At 49.2% G+C, this 16,552-nt stretch overlaps 1 protein-coding gene across 1 annotated transcript; it reads left to right on the top strand.

Annotated features, from left to right (window-relative positions):
• The first annotated feature begins 3,291 nt into the window (after positions 1 to 3,291).
• On the top strand, positions 3,292 to 15,691 carry Unc119b (unc-119 lipid binding chaperone B). The gene is made up of 5 exons (XM_075982487.1): positions 3,292 to 3,574; positions 6,623 to 6,736; positions 10,720 to 10,831; positions 10,959 to 11,131; positions 12,782 to 15,691. Exons 1-5 carry the CDS (start codon positions 3,331 to 3,333, stop codon positions 12,892 to 12,894), a joined length of 756 nt encoding a protein of 251 aa, XP_075838602.1. The 5' UTR covers positions 3,292 to 3,330; the 3' UTR covers positions 12,895 to 15,691.
• The last annotated feature ends 861 nt before the right edge of the window (positions 15,692 to 16,552 follow it).

Here is a 16,552-nt window from a genome sequence, read left to right on the forward strand (position 1 = left end):
GCTAAGAGCTCACATCTTAGCACATAATGAGATGCTGAGAGTTAACAACCTGACATGGGCTTTTGAAACCTCAATGCCCCCCCCCCAGCTCCCCTCCCCCCACCAGCGCAGTAACACATCTCCAAGGCCAAGCCTCCCAATCCTTCCCAAACAGTTCCATCTACTAGGAACCAAGTATTGAGATCTATGAGCCTATGGGGGACATTATCATTCAAAGCCCCACATACTCATTTCAGGAATTACTGGATCAATAACACATGCTTCCCCTCTGCAAAGCTATGTAAAACTGTATTCACCAGTTATGTACCTTATGGCTTTGGAATGTGCTAGAAATCTTCTTTGGGGAACAGGTAGGATATAAATAATGAATTTAGAAAATTCATTAGAAAAAAGCTAACTCTCAGCTTGGGAGTGAAATGTCTTGGATACCAGGGTAATTGCTAGTCTTTGGTCCCAGACCACAAGGTGTGCCTGCCATCCAGCCAGGGCTTGCCCATTTGAGGGAAGCCATCCTTAGGGAAGCAGCAGGAGAAGAAAAGCCCTGTGCTGCCTAGCTTTCCTTGGCTGGCCAGCTCTAGGCCCCACCTGCCTGGCCTGAGTTGAAGCCGACTGCCAGGCTACTGTGGGATACAACCCTGGGAACAGCCACAGCCACACCTCTTACAGCGGCTGGCGAGTCTCAGAGCACAGAGCTGGGGGTCAAAGGGAGTCCAGGTCCCATTTAATGCAGAAATTCTCTACCTTCCTTCCTTCTTCAAACTGTTGGTACATGTAATTTTATCTTATTTTATTTTAAAAGATTTATTTACTTGTTTTGTATATAATGTTTCTCCTGCTGTACACCTCCATGCCAGAAGAGAGCGCCAGATCTCATTAACAGATGGTTGTGAGCCACCAAGTGGTTGCTGGGAATTGAACTCAGGATGTCAGTGCTCTTAACCACTGAGCCATCTGTCCAGCCCCAAAGGCTAACATTCCAATGGACCTGCAGACCTTTCCCTTCCCATTGTACATATTCATGTGCTTTCCAGTGCATACAAGCTGGAGGGATTGTGTGCCCTGCTGGCTCGCGCTTGGGAATCTTTGTGATGTTAGAGACTGGTAAATATAGATCAAGTACATTCCTTTTTAAGAAGGATTTTATTTATTTGTTATACACAATGTTCTGTCTGCATGTATGCTTGCATGCCAGAAGAGGGCAGCAAAATCTCATTACAGATGATTTTTTGCCACTATGTGGTTCCTGGGAATTGAACTCAGAACCTCTGGAAAGACAGCAAACGCTCTTAACCGCTGAGCCATCTCTCCAGCCCTCATATAGCTCATTAAAGAAATGTACTTGAGCTGGGCGGTGGTGGCGCATGCCTTTAATCCCAGCACTCGGGAGGCAGAGGCAGGTGGATCACTGTGAGTTCGAGACCAGCCTGGTCTACAAGAGCTAGTTCCAGGACAGGCTCCAAAACCACAGAGAAACCCTGTCTCGAAAAACCAAAAAAAAAAAAAAAAAAAAAAAAAAAAAAAAAGAAATGTACTTGATGTCCTGGAGAGATGGCTCAGAGGTTAAGGGTACTGGCTGTTCTTCCAGAGGCCCTGGGTTCAATTCCCAGGAACCACATGGTAGCTGGCTCGCAAGTGTCTCTAAAGGGATCTTATTCCCTCTTCTGGCATACAGGAATATAAGCAGTTAGAGCACTCATATACACAAAACAAACAAATGAACAAGTCTTTAAGAGTTGTTGGAAAAGGAAAAACTTTGAATTCTCTTTGCATATTAAAATCTCCCTGAGCAAGGTTTGGTAAGCACCGCTGACGGACAGCATGGCATTTATAAAGGAACAAGGCCTAACAGCCACTCCCAAACCCTGTGTCTGGTGAGATGGTTCTGTAAGACCTGCTGTAAGTTATGTCTGGAGGCTTGGATATTACACTAGTCTAACATCGGAACAGAGGTGACCAGGCCTGCATGCAGACCCAAGTTCAATCCCCAGGACCGGTTTACAAGGTACAGGAAGAGAAGGGACTCCACAGAGTTGTCCTTCAGTGTCTGCAGGCACCATACCTGTGCGCATGCACACAAACATACACACACTCACATACACACATGCATGCACACAAATACACACATACACACAAAACACACACACACATACACACATAGACATACACACACATACACATGCATGCACACACATACACACATACACACACATACACACATAGACATACACACACATACACACATGCATGCACACAAATACACACACATACACACGCACATTCACACACAGACATGCATACACACACATACAGATACACAGACATACACACACGGACACAAATACACACATACACACTCATATACACACGCACATTCGCACAGACACACACGTGCGCGCTCGTGTACACACACAGAACCCTGAGGGGAGCCATTTGTGGTAGAGCACAGCATTTCCCTCAATCAGCTTGGTACCACTGTCACCTCTGTGAAACCTTCTGTGACTTCTTGTCCCCTTGCTAAAACCTCAGCAGGAGTGAGTAGAATCTTTTTGCTCCTTGCCACTTAACCCAACTCCCAGGAAGGCTCACAGAATAACCTGTGAGCTTACGGCTTCCCTGGTGAAGTGGGAGCTCCTCCGTGGAGGGTTCCAGAGAACTAACTTTCTCTCAGTCAACCATCTCTGAACAGCTTGGCAGATCCTATTACTGTCTTTGTATTTCCAGAAGCTCGCTTAGGCAAATGTCTTAGCCCTATGGCTGACATAGCAGGGTCTAGCACTATCAATCTACATTTTAAAACTTAAATTTAGAATTTATTTTATAGTTATGAGCGTTCACCCGCATGATCTGTACAGCACTTGTGTGAGTGGGTGTCAAATCTTCTGGAATAGGAATTACAGACCTCTGTGTTGTGAACGGGCCTGTGGGTGCTGGGAATCGAACCTGAGTCCTCTGGAAGAGCAGCCACTTCCAGAGACAGCAATCTAATTGAAGTTTATCTTTGCGAAGTTTGAACTTACAGTACAATAACATTTTTCTCGAAATGTCTGTCCACACTTTATATTACGGAGGTTCATTTGACTAAGAATATATTTCGCTTTTATTTTTATTTACTAATTTTTTAAGGATACAGTTAAAATATCCGTAAGGACCTGACAGCGGGTAGGTCCTCAGGTCTCAGCCCAGCCCTATCACACCTGATTGGACCAAAGTTGGCCCTGGTAGCGGCCCGCAGGCCCCGCCCCCAGGCGCCAGGGTCCCGCCCCAGGCCCCGCCCCCGCTCTCCATAGTTACGGCGCCCTGAGAGGTGGCGGCCATCTTGGCGGTGGAGCGATGAGCGGGGCGAACCCGAAGGCTGCGACGGCGGGGCCGGCGCCTGGGCCCGGCGGGCTGGTGGCTGGCAAGGAGGAGAAGAAGAAGGCGGGAGGCGGCGTTCTGAACCGGCTGAAGGCGCGGCGGCAGGCGCCCCCACACTCGGCCGACGACGGCACCGGCGCTGCGGTCACGGAGCAGGAGCTGCTGGCGCTGGACACCATCCGCCCTGAGCACGTCCTGCGCCTCAACCGGGTCACCGAGAGTGAGTGGCGGGCGTGCCGACCGCGCCCTCTGTGGGCGCCGGGCCAGAGCCGTGGCGGGCCGGGCCGTGTGGCGGCGCCGGGGACCGCGCTTCTGTCGGCCTCTCTCCCAGACACGGCGGGCAAGGGCTTCAGAGTCCAGCCGCATCTGGGCCTGGCCCCCTGTCCTGCCGGGACCCCAGCCCTTAGCCGGGTTCCTGTCCGCCCTGCTCACCCGTCCTCAGCTTCCGCAGTCCCCGGGGCCTGAGCCCCTACCTGCCGACTCCGCCTTTCCCCGGGCTCGGGCTGGGCTCCGGCTCCTGACAGCCCCTCCCCCACTCGGCCGGGCTGTGGTCCCCTCGGGTTGGGAGCCCAGCGGTGCCCCTTTGTGTACAGGTGGGCTGGTGCTTCCTTCCGTCAAACACGTGGCTGTCGCATTCTGGCAGACTTAAAAAGCTGTGCCACCAAAAAAAAAAAAATGAAGTTTAAAGTTTCAGTGTATGTACAAGCTGGAATGTGGATCTTGCACTTGACATTTTTTCCTAGTGAATTTACATGTGTCATCAGGGTTTCAGAAATGTGATTTTTTTTCTTTTCTTTTTTTTGCACCGTCTTTTTAGCGGTGTAAGGAAGGGTGGGAAGAAATACGTGAGAGTTCCCTGATGATCTCTGTCTTTTGGAAACTGCCCGGGCCTGACACCCTTTTCCTTGCTATTATTTTACCCCAGGAGTTTGCAGTCACCTGGTTAGCTTTGACTTGTCCTCCTTACCCCACCCCCACCCCGCCCTTGAGACTTCTTTATCCCTCTTCCCTGAGGCCCGAGTGTCCTGGACCTCTTCACTCAGCCCCGGGGCTGTGAGGTTTCTGTTGTCCAGCTTGGTGGTAATAGCTCTGGCAACTGGGAAAAGGGAGTTTGAGGGAAAGTGGCTACTACTGGTTCAGCCTGTGCAAAAGGAAACCCGCTTCTCCTAAAATAGTTTTGACTGGATTTTGGATGTTTTGATGGCCCAGTTTCCCAACACCGGGTTGGGACTCTTGTTTGCCTGTCTGAATGCAACTGTAGATAGTTGGAACAGTGAAAAGCTGTCTCCGTTCTCGGTTTTCATTTGAGGATTTGAAAGTACAGAAATGGTTAGCACCAGACCCTAACATCCTGTTGGCCTTGAGGGCTCCTGACATCAAGGGTGAGTTAGCACGCCAAGTGCCTGGCCCAGTAGACTTGCTAACAGCACTCAGGCCTCCACCTACAGAGCTTAGTGACCTTTGGGTTTTGTCGCTCTGAAGTTCTTCTGTTCTGTGAGTTATCTATTGAGCGCCTCCTAAAGACTCAGAACCCACGCCACAGTGGAGTTACGGTAGCTCCCAAGTTTGCCATCTCACGACCCACTTGTCAAGCATGAAGCAGCTACAGAGACAAGCATGCTCAGATAGTGCAAGCTGGAGAAGATGCCACGGGGATCATCAGACAAGGCAACAGCATTTTGTGATGTGCAGTTTTGACTAGCTGGTCGGGTTGTTGGTGGTGCTGGTTTGGCGTTTTCTCCTGCTGCCCTGAGAATGTATGCATGCTTTTGTGAAGCCACAAACTAAGCATGACTTTAACCTTTTAAATGGTTGAAGTAGATGTTAATTCTTGTTACCTGTGGTTATCAAACTTGGCTTCCATGTGCACCAATAGTTTGTAGTGTTGCTCATTCAATTCCTGTCCATAGGCCTTTGGGTTACAGTCAGAGTTGAATAGTTAAGTCACACTGTATGGCTGAGTTATTTGTAACCTGGCCTTTTCCAGAAAAGTTTGTTGATCTGTTTTCTGATACAGGTGGCAAACCACCCCTGTATTACTTATTAGTTAGTATATGTTAAATGTTTTTTAATAATCTTTTTTCTTTGGCAACTTCATACATGTATATGATGTTTCTCTGAGCCATCTCGCTCTGCCTCTTCCCGTTTCATTCTTGAAGTTTCTAATTTTGATAATACAAGAGAATGTTTGGCGGGGGGGGGGGGGGGGACTGGTTAAGAGTACTGACTGCTTACCCGAGGCCCTGGGCTTAATTACCAGCACCCACATGATGGCTCACAACTGCATATAACTCCAGTCCTAGGCCATCTTCTGGCCTCTGCAGACACTGTGTCCATCTGACACACCCATACACATTGTGGTTGTTTGAATAAGAATGGCTTCCATAGGCTCCTGTATTTGACTGCTTCGTCACTAGGGAGTGGCGCTGTTTGAAGGATTAGAAGAATTGGGAGGGGTGGTCTTGTTGGCAGAAGCGTGTCACTGGGGTGGCCCAGCATTTCTCTGTGTGCTGCCCACACATCAGGATGTAGCGCTCAGCTGTTGCTCTGGTGCCAGGGTGCTGCCATGCTCCCACCGTGGAGGGAGCTAAGCCTCTGAAACTGTAAGGCAGCTCCTGGATAAATAAATGATTGTTTTCATTAGAGTTGGCTTGGTCATGGTGTCTCTTCACAGCAATAGAATAGTGACTAAGACACATAAATAAGAATAAAAGTTAAACAAATTTTATTTTATTATTTTATTATTTTTTTAGTTTTTCGAGACAGGGTTTCTCTGTAGCTTTGGAGCCTGTCCTGACACTAGCTCTTGTAGACCAGGCTGGCCTCAAACTCACAGAGATCCCGCCTGCCTCTGCCTCCCGAGTGCTGGGATTAAAGGTGTGCGCCACCACCGCCCGGCTTAAACAAATTTTAAAAGAGAGTGTTTGGACATTGAGAGATGGCTTAGTGATTGAGAGCTCTTAACCAGGGGTCTTGGGCTTAGTTCCCTATCAGAATGCATTTGGCATCTTACAGCTGCCTGTAACTATGATTACAGGGATCTGACGCCCTCCTCTGACCTCTCCCAACACTGCACAGTTGTGGTGCTTACATCATACATAGAAAATAAAAATAAATCTTGAAAAATAAAAAGCAAAAAGAAAATGTTTGGGGGAACATTCTCAGTGAATTACATCAGAGAAGAAAGAACATATTTGCTTTACAACCAGGGAATGAAATGGGTGGTAATCTTGGAAGATCACTTAATAGCATTGTCTCTCCTTTTCAGATTACCTATGCAAACCTGAAGACAATGTCTACAGTATTGACTTTACCCGCTTCAAAATTCGAGATCTGGAGACAGGGACGGTGCTCTTTGAGATTGCCAAGCCTTGCATCTCAGGTAGGCCTGGGTTTTGTGGGAGTCGCCCACCTGGGGAAGGGAAGGTCTTTAGAAAGGCCAATGTTTCTGTGCCAACACATGTGTTCTGGACCCCACTGTTTCCTGATTCCATGACTGAGATCACTTCCTGTGGCCTCTCCTACCTGTTGCAGTAGTTTGGAACTTTGTTAAAAGGCTGATTTTTTTGTTGTTGTTTTAATTTTTATTTATTTTTGGTATGTCTTTATAAGTGTGTGGCTACATGTGTCAGTGTGTATACATGGAGGTCAGAGAACAACTTTTCTCTGTCTTCACAATTATGTGGGTTCCAGGAGTTGGATTCAGGGTGCCAGGTTTACATGGCAAGCTCCTTTACACCTGAGCTATCTGACTGGCCAGTTTTTGTTTTTGAGGACACGTCCATATGTAGCCCAAGTTGGCCCAGAACTTGCTCTGTAGCTGAGGGTACCTTGAACTCCTGACATGCACCCTCCCAGTGTGTACTAGGGTTACAGGCTCATGTCATCACAGCCAGCACAGGAAGCTGACATTTATAGTGTGGTGGCACTGTCCAGTTTCTTCAGTACATTGCCTTGTCATGACACTCTGAGTGGCTCAACCACTTTTTACCGAGACCCAGAATTTACACGTAACATCCCTAAGATCCTTGTTGAATGATTCACACTTGCCTGCAGCGGCAGAATCAATCCCTGCAGCCAGATGGCACTGAGGAGAGCCCCTCTCCCGAGTCTTGCAGCCTCACTCAGGAGCTCGCTTGCCTTTAATACTGCTTTAGACTCCCTACCAAGTCCTAGCTTTTGTTTTGTTTTCAAGACAGCTTTTCTCTGTGTAACAACAGTCCTGGCTGTCCTGGAACTTGCTTTGTAGACCAAGCTGACCTCAAACTCACGGAGATCCACCTGCCTCTGCCTCCCAAGTGCTGGGATTAAAGGCGTGCGCCACCACCGCCTGGCCTCTGGCTTAGCAGTTTTGTTCTGTTTTTCATTTTTCTTCTGAAGGTTTAAAAAGAACTTATGTGGGGGGTGGGCTGGGGGGCTGGAGAGATGGCTCAGAGGTTAAAAGCATTGCCTGCTCTTCTAAAGGTCCTGAGTTCAATTCCCATCAACCACATGGTGGCTCACAGCCATCTGTAATGAGGTCTGGTGCCCTCTTCTGGTCTGCAGTCATACACACAGACAGAATATTGTGTACATAATAAATAAATATTTAAAAAAAAAAACTTACGTGTGTGTCCATGGGGGTTTGTGCGCATGAGTACAGTTCCTCTGGAGGTCAGAAGAGGGTGTTGGAGCCCCTGGAACTGTAGCTTCAGGCAGCTGTGAGCTACAGACAGAGTTGCTGGGAGCTGAACTTGAGTCCTCTGCAAGAACACTAACTGCTGAGCCAGCTTGCCAGCCCCATGGTGGTTTTGTTTGTTTTTGCTTTGTTTTGTTTTTTAAAATAAAAGATTATTCTTAAGTTGTTTTGTTTTTTAAAATAAAAGATTATTCTTAAGTATACAACACACTCCAAGACAGCATTCCTCTCTGGCTATGGGTAACAAAAGATGAGTCCAAGAACTCAGTGACCATGCTCTTTGGTGAAAGAACCGCTTCTTTTACTTTTGCTCTGTTTTTATTGTTTGGTTTTGTTTTGAGACATGATCTCACGTAGCTAGAGCTAGCCTCAAATCCACTGTTTAAGTGAAGACGGCCTTGAGCTGTCCTTCTGCACCTCCGCGGCTCAGTGCTGAGATTGCAGTAGAGGCTTCTGTTCTGGCTTAGTTTTTATTGTTTCCTGTGTGTGAGAATGGTGTGTGTGTGTGAGAGAGAGAATGGTGTGTGTGTGTGAGAGAGAGAATGGTGTGTGTGTGCGTGTGTGTGTGTGTGTGAGAGAGAGAGAATGGTGTGTGTGTGTGTGAGAGAGAGAGAGAGAGAATGGTGTGTGTGTGTGTGTGTGTGAGAGAATGGTGTGTGTGTGAGAGAGAGAATGGTGTGTGTGTGCGTGTGTGTGTGTGAGAGAGAGAGAGAGAGAGAATGGTGTGTGTGTGCGTGTGTGTGTGTGTGAGAGAGAGAGAGAGAATGGTGTGTGTGTGTGAGAGAGAGAGAGAATGGTGTGTGTGTGCGTGTGTGTGTGTGTGAGAGAGAGAGAATGGTGTGTGTGTGAGAGAGAGAATGGTGTGTGTGTGCGTGTGTGTGTGTGAGAGAGAGAATGGTGTGTGTGTGTGTGTGTGTGAGAGAGAGAGAGAGAGAGAGAGAGAGAGAGAGAGAGAGAGAGAGAGAGAGAGAGAAAATGGTGTGCGCGCATGTGTGTGGACAGAAATAAATAGGTCAGAGGACAGTTATGAGAACTGGTTCACTCCTCCCACCGTGTGGGTCACAGGGCTGGAACTCAGGTCTCCAAATACTGGCTGAGCAGACATCTCCTTGACCCCTCTACTGTGATCTCTAATGAAACTTATTTTGCAAAGTTCTCATTTGATTTGCTACTCAGCATAAACCTGCAGCTCTGGGAAGGTAGGCCTTGGGATCTCAGAGAAATCAAGAAGACTTTCCCGAGCTGGAGCTGTCTCTCAGGAGCAGAGTACTTGGTCAGCGGAAGGCCCCAGCTTCAGGTCTCCAGCACTGAGACAGACAGACAGACAGACTGTTCTAACAAAGTCTTAGGTTGATTACTGAGCCCTGGCTCAGCCTTGCCTTGTGTTTCTGCCATCATAATCCAGTCCTGACTGAGGTACTGAAGCCTCCGAAAACCTGCAACAGGTGCTGCAAGGTGTCTGGTCTCCATCCTTCCCAGCTCTGCCTTTTTTTTTTTTTTTTTTTTAGTTTTTTGAGACAGGGTTTCCCTGTGGCTTTGGAGCCTGTCCTGGAACTAGCTCTGTAGACCAGGCTGGTCTCGAACTCACAGAGATCCGCCTGCCTCTGCCTCCCGAGTACTGGGATTAAAGGCGTGCGCCACCACCGCCCGGCCCCAGCTCTGCTTTTAAGGCACCTGCTTGACTCCAGACACACCCATGCCAGAGTAGTGCCCTCCTGCAAGGCGTGTTCTGAAGAGCTGGAATCATACCAGTGGATTCAGGTCATTAGCCTCTCATCAGGGTAGGCCAGTGCTCCGGGGATGTCACAGGCAGAGACGTTTGGTGCTAAAGAAGCCCATGGTCGCAGACAGTAGAAAATTCCCTCTGTGTTCATATGACCACAGTTAAGATCTTTCCTCTGGACTCAACAGTAGGCGAGAGCAGAGGTAAGCTTGACCCCATGCCAGTCCACATGTTGTTCCTGGTCAGTCTGCTTCCACCCTTTTCTAGGCAGGCAGAAAACTGGACCTGGAGTGGCCTAGAATAGACAGGGTGTAGGTCGGTGTCTATTGAAATCACAGTTACTTCCAGTGCCTGCCTTTCACAAGTGTTTGTATTGTTTGAAAGGACATGGGGACCTGTTAAACCTCTGTGACCTTACTTTCCTGGTTAGTGGTAAGAGAAGACCTGGTCAATATGATAGGGTTGCAGCAGAGACTCTGTGTCCAGTTGGATTTCTGGTTTTACCCCAGGATATACCCACTCCTCAATGGTGTAAACAAGTAGCATTGTTTAAGAGCAGGCTCACGGCCAGGCAGTGGTGGCGCACACCTTTAATCCCAGCACTTGGGAGGCAGAGGCAGGCGAATCTCTGTGAGTTCGAGGCCAGCCTGGTCTACAAAGTGAGTTCCAGGACAGGCTTCAAAGCTACACAGAGAAGCCCTGTCTAGAAACCTCCTTTCCCCTCAAAAAAGAACAGGCTCCGGCAGGTGGAGCACTCAGAACTCACTACCTTTGTTAACTACATTAGGCACAACAGCCTTTTGGACTCGTTTCCTTGTCCATGAAATAGAAACAAGTGGCTTCACCTTGCAGGGCCCCTGTGAGGCCTGGTGCGTTTGGTGTGCGGCAGAAGGGCTGTGGTAGCTGGTGTGCAGTTGTGCCGTGTGTATGGTGGATGCTAAGGCAAGGCTCTGTGTTCTTTCAGACCAAGAGCAGGATGCCGAGGAGGAGAGTGTCGACGTGGATATCAGTGTAGGGCGTTTTGTTCGCTATCAGTTCACACCAGCCTTTCTCCGCCTCCGGACAGTTGGTGCCACGTGAGTGCTATTATTTTATGAGGGCAGAACGTTGTGCTTGTTCTGGGGAGGAATGTGCTCAGTGGGCTTGAGTTGGCTTCAGAGGAAGGAGGAAGCGAAGTCAGGCTAAAAGCGATTTGTTTTACAGGGTAGAGTTTACAGTGGGGGACAGACCTGTGTCAAACTTCCGGATGATTGAACGGCACTACTTCCGGGAGCGTTTGCTGAAAAACTTTGACTTTGATTTTGGCTTCTGCATCCCCAGCAGTAGAAACACGTGCGAACACATCTATGAGTTCCCGCAGCTCTCTGAGGATGTCAGTATGTATCTTTCACTCTGTTCAGTGCTGGAGACTGAGTCTGCCAGGAGGAAGCCTTGAGACCCATCTGGTCCAGTGTCCTCCTTTGCAGGGGAGGAAAGTGGTGGCTTGGTGTCATCTAACCTCACTCTTGTGTTTCCTGCTCTGACTGCTCCTGTGGGACTCAGGCCCCCCGGGCCCTGAGTAGATAGGACAGCCGCTTGCTACTCTCCTCACAGCCCCACGGTGTCCTGCTCACTTCCTCTGCGCCTTTCGGCGCTGATGCAGTATGACCTTTTCCCTCAAAGTCTCCGTCCTTAAAGACCGCATACTCTGGGGTGGCCACTCTACTCGCATGGCAGCACTACCAGAGAAGAGTTTGCTGAGATATGGGCGGGGCTTTGTAACATCTCACTCTGGCTTGAGTGGCTTAGAATATGCAGATTCTTGCAAGGATGATTAATCTGTGAAGCCAAATAGACCAAAGAGTTTGAGGGCCAGTCTGAATGTAAGCCAAATTGCTTTGGCATGGATGAGCTCAGAGAACCTTTTAGACTGTGCTGCCTTTTCCCCGGGCACTGGAGACAGCAAGTACCTGTTAGATCAGAGCCGACAAGAGGCAACTATAATTGCATTTACCTTCTGTAGAAGAGGTCAAAGTGAGAATCAAGCGCACGGACAGAGGCTTTAGTTCTAGGCCTCTGTCTGGATCTCTCAGGTTCATAAATATCAGAGCCCTCTCCAGAGAGCGGCCTCCCCAGTATTCCTCTGGATGCATACCTTTGACTTTCAGGGTCCCAGAAGAAGTAGGAGGGCTTGAGAGATAAATAAGAGCACTGGCTACTCTTCCAGAGGCCCAGTACCTACAAGGCGGCAGCTCACTAGACTCTTTAATGCCAGTTCCAGGCATCTGGTGCTCCCTTCTGGCCTCTGAAAGTATAGCACCCATGTGGTACAAACATGAAGCCAAACAATATACATAAAATAAATACATTTTAAAAATTAAAAAAAAAGGGGGGGGGGCTGGAGAGATGGCTCAGAGGTTAAGAGCATTGCCTGCTCTTCCAAAGGTCCTGAGTTCAATTCCCAGCAACCACATGGTGGCTCACAGCCATCTGTAATGAGGTCTGGTGCCCTCTTCTGGCCTGCAGAGATACACATAGACAGAATATTGTATACATAATAAATAAATAAATATTTAAAAAAAATTTAAAAAGTAGTTTGGGCATGGTGACGCCTCCCCTTACCCCCAGCACTTGGAATGACAGAAGCAGGGTAGATCTCTGAGTTCAAGGCCAGATAAGCGGCACAGTGTGATTCTGTCTCCACAAACAAAAGAACCCAGAGAAGCCAGTATAGAGAGGCCCGACCAGGGCTTTCTACTGGACCGTCTAGAGGTGGGCAGCAGGCCAGAGCACCAAGGGATACTGGTAGGAAGACTCAGGCTAGGGATGCTAAAGAGTTGATGCATCCTGTATTGTAGTGGACCTCGGGTTCCATCAGGAGTCCTCTTGTCTCCCTGGCTTCTTTTGTTTACCTCATTATCTTCACAGAACAGTCAAACTTTCCAAAGTGCTGGTTTGTCAATTTTGGAGGGATGCTGAGTTTTTTTATACCTAGTTGCGGGACACATTCACATTCTCTCCTTCTTTTTCCCTTCCCTGACTTGCAGTTCGTCTGATGATCGAAAACCCATATGAGACGCGCTCGGACAGCTTCTACTTTGTCGACAACAAGCTGATAATGCACAATAAGGCTGACTATGCCTATAACGGAGGCCAGTAACCGCCACAGGAGTGGACAGGGAAGGTCCTTTGCTGCCACCACGAGGCATATGGGGGAATTGCAGCTACTGCTTGTCAACACCCTTTGAACCTGGTCCTGGAAGCTGCAACTGGGGTGGTGGCTTGTGCTCCAAGGAAGTGCCGGCCAGCAGTTTCTTGTATGTTTTCCCCTGCCCCCTAGTTTGCAGAGGTATTATAGTGAAGTAAAAGATTAGGATAAGGTTCCTGGGATCCAGATAAAAGTGTTTATTTCTGTGTAGTCTTCGCTATGCACTGGTTGTCCCGACAAGCCCGACTATCCAGGCACAGCTGTGTTGGTGAGAAGGCTTAGGCTGAGCCAACCTGCAGCTTCCTGGGTGCTGTGGGCAGCTGAAAGAGCTTGTTTCCTCCTCCCACGGTATTGCATTGGAGCGGTCTGCCCTCAGCCTACACAGTCTGAAGCTGACTGGAAGAGACTTATAGCAAGGGAGGGCAGAGACCAGGGCTGAGGCACTGGGTTGGAGGTGATGCCAGACTGAAAGACAAGGTTTTGAGGATACTACTTACCTGCCTTGAGGGACCCACAGCCAGTCCTGGGGGAGACCATGGTGGTGCCTGCCTTTCCTTACTCTGGAGGCCGGCCACATGAGCCTGCTCTGCCCCCTGGCTATGACTTTTCCTGCAGTAGACCACGTCAGTTTTGTTCACGGAACGTAGTGTCTCTTGATTTCAGTGCAGGGTGGTCGTGCTCTGGGCTCTTTGTTCTCAGACTTCTTTGGGGAGTTCTTACACAGTGTTGGTGTGCTAGCACCTGCGATACGGGTGGATCTCTGCTAACATGGATTGGCTCTCAGGCTAAACTGGCTCATGGTGGGAAAGGCTTAGTTGCAGCCCAGCTGGTGCTTTAGAGAAACATTACTGCTTAGGAGTGTTTTTCTGCCTGCCTTTCTGCTGAAGTTGTTCTGGAACCATCTGGCGGATGGTCTTACGTAGTGCGAATTCTGATGCCTGCTTCAGGCTGCTGGGTGTCTGAGTATTGGAAAGGGCAGCGTAGGCTGAGGCTGCCTGCCAGAGCACTGTGTCCTTAGCTTCCTGCACTTGTCATGGGCGTAAGGTGACCCCAGATCCTTTCTGACTCGCACCTCTTTGGCTCCCCAGGTTGGAGCTTTAGGACTGTGCTGTGGCTCAGGTCCATAGCATTGGCGGAAGTGTCAGTAGTAAGGAGCAGAGGTACAGAAGTGTCCCTGAGCCATGACATCACTTGTGATGAGAGCAGGCTCCCAGAGTGCTCTCTGAGAAGAGGGCACACTTTGCCCTTGTGTCTCTGTGTTTGGCTTCTAGAGCATTAGTAGCCTTGGATTTTGGTCCTGTGTTCTACATCTGGCCAGCAACTAACATGCCATATGCTGGAAGTTTCCAGAATGAGGAAGTCTGTTTACCCTCCATGCTGCACTGGGTTCACCCCCTGAGACGGGAGAGCCCAGGTGCCCTCTGGGCGGGCACCTCCTACCATTCTAGAATCTCAGAGCTGGAGTCCTCCATATCCAGGTGCCTTAGTGCCTCTGCCCATGCACTGCAGGGGAGCTGCTGTCCATCTTTCTCCCTACCCGCGTGCAGACACGAGCGGTCTCTGTACCTTTCCCTAGGTGGCCCCTCTGATGCTCTTGGCAAGGTTCCTCCTGGCTCTGTTACAGTCTGATGAGGAGAGATTTGGTTTCCAGTATTTAAATAAATACTACCTAGGATGAGCTTCCTGGAGCTGCATGGTGTTTGCTCAGTGGAGCCCAGCCTGGGCTGTTCCTGTATTCTGGCACACTGTTTCTTGCCTGCAGTTCTTGCTTTTGCTTGGAGGGCCCCAGAGGATGGAGGAGCCGGGCACACTGGCTTGAACAGGACTGCATCTCCCTTCCAGTTAGTCCTGGTCACATTGAAGACCACGCTGAGGCCAGGGCTTGGTCGTTGTTGGCAGGATGAACTGGTCCTCCATTGCTGCCGAAGGCCAGTGGTCTGTGTCTGGCTTCTTAGGGAAGTGTCTTGCTGTTTTCAATGAGTTCTAAATTCTGCCTTTTGTATGTGACCTATGTGAACTGGAATTCATACTCTGTAGTAATGCACAGAAGCCGAGTCAGAAGTCACGTTGTTCAGGAATCCAACCATCCATAGTGGTTCCTGGGATGCAGCAGAAGAGAAACAGGACTCCAGTGTGAGGAGGCCATGTCCTGTGTCAAGAGTGGGAGTCTGAGCAGAAGGCAGCTCCTAGGAGGACCTCACCGCAGCAACCAGGCAGAACCCTTCCTTTCTGCTATGAGGCAGGACACTGCTTGTTCTCCGTCCCTGTCCTCTGCCTTGGGGCTAAGCTGCCCTCGATCTGCTTTTATTTTGTTCTAAACCATAAGCATAGGAGTAAAGATGGCCAGTACCTGAGGCTGAGATCAACTGTTGTCTCCAGTTAGCTCCGCGCTGTCTTGCACAGACTTTCTGAAGCTTCTCCAGGCCTTGGGTATTTCCTGTTACAGCATCTGGGACTGACCATAGACTCAGATTCTGAAAATGTCCACATTCCATGTCCAGAGCATCATAGCCACAGGGGAGTGGGGTGGGAAGAGGTGCCCCCCACCTTGTTTCACAGAGGATCATGTGATGTCATCAAAGTTGTGAAAGTCTGTTTTCCCTGTAAATCTATTTCTCACAGAATGTGAGAAACACCTCTGTCCTCCTTCCCCTTCACCCAAGATCCTCATTCCAGAACAAACCAAGTGACTTTATTTGTATAAGATGTTATTTTACCATAAGAGACAGTAATAAAGATTTTCACAATATGTCTGCTCTGTCTTGCCTCCTGATTAGGCCACAGCGGTGGTGGCTTCTAGTTTCTTTCTTCAGCTCTTGCATTTGTTGTCTTTAGTGTCCCTCCTTTCTAATTGAGGAACAGAATTAGGCTTCACCAGACTTTTCTGCTAGATGTTTTACTCAGGGACTTTGAGCAGAACATTTACCTGATGGGATGAAAGGATGGAGGATGAGGGATGGAAGATGAGGATGGAGGGATGGGGGCTGGAGGATCAGGATGGGGGATGGAGGGATGGGGGATGGAGGATCAGGATGGGGGATGGAGGGATGGAGGGATGGATGCTGGAGGATCAGGATGGGGGCTGGAGGGATGGATGCTGGAGGATCAGGATGGGGGATGGAGGATCAGGATGGGGGATGGAGGGATGGGTGCTGGCTGCTCTCCCAGAGGACCTGGTTTCTGTCTCCAGGACCACACTCATCATCGTCCTTAACTCCTGTTCCAGGGACTTTGACGCCACCTTCTAAGGGCATTGGGCACACATGTGACACATATACAGGGAAAGCACCCACATACACCCATACAAGTTTTTTTTTAAAGCCTAAGTTTGTGGTTTTTCTTCAGGTTTTGGTGGTACTGGGGATCAAACCTGGTGCTTTGTGTACACTGTACTGAGCTGGGTCCAGCCCTGGAGGTAGGGTTAGTAACGTGTAAGTGACAGTAAAATGACCCCATTTACACGAGTGCACTTCTGAGCTCAACGTGGTGTAGACACGCCTTGACTCCAGCTCTGGGAGGTCGTGGGGGGGGCAGAGGCAGGTGGATCTCTGAGGTCAGCTGAGTTTACTATCGAGTTCCAGGCCAGCCAAGGCAACATAATCAGACTCCT

Source organism: Microtus pennsylvanicus, chromosome 1 (genome assembly GCF_037038515.1).
Source record: "Microtus pennsylvanicus isolate mMicPen1 chromosome 1, mMicPen1.hap1, whole genome shotgun sequence".
Classification (NCBI taxonomy): Eukaryota; Metazoa; Chordata; class Mammalia; order Rodentia; family Cricetidae; genus Microtus; species Microtus pennsylvanicus.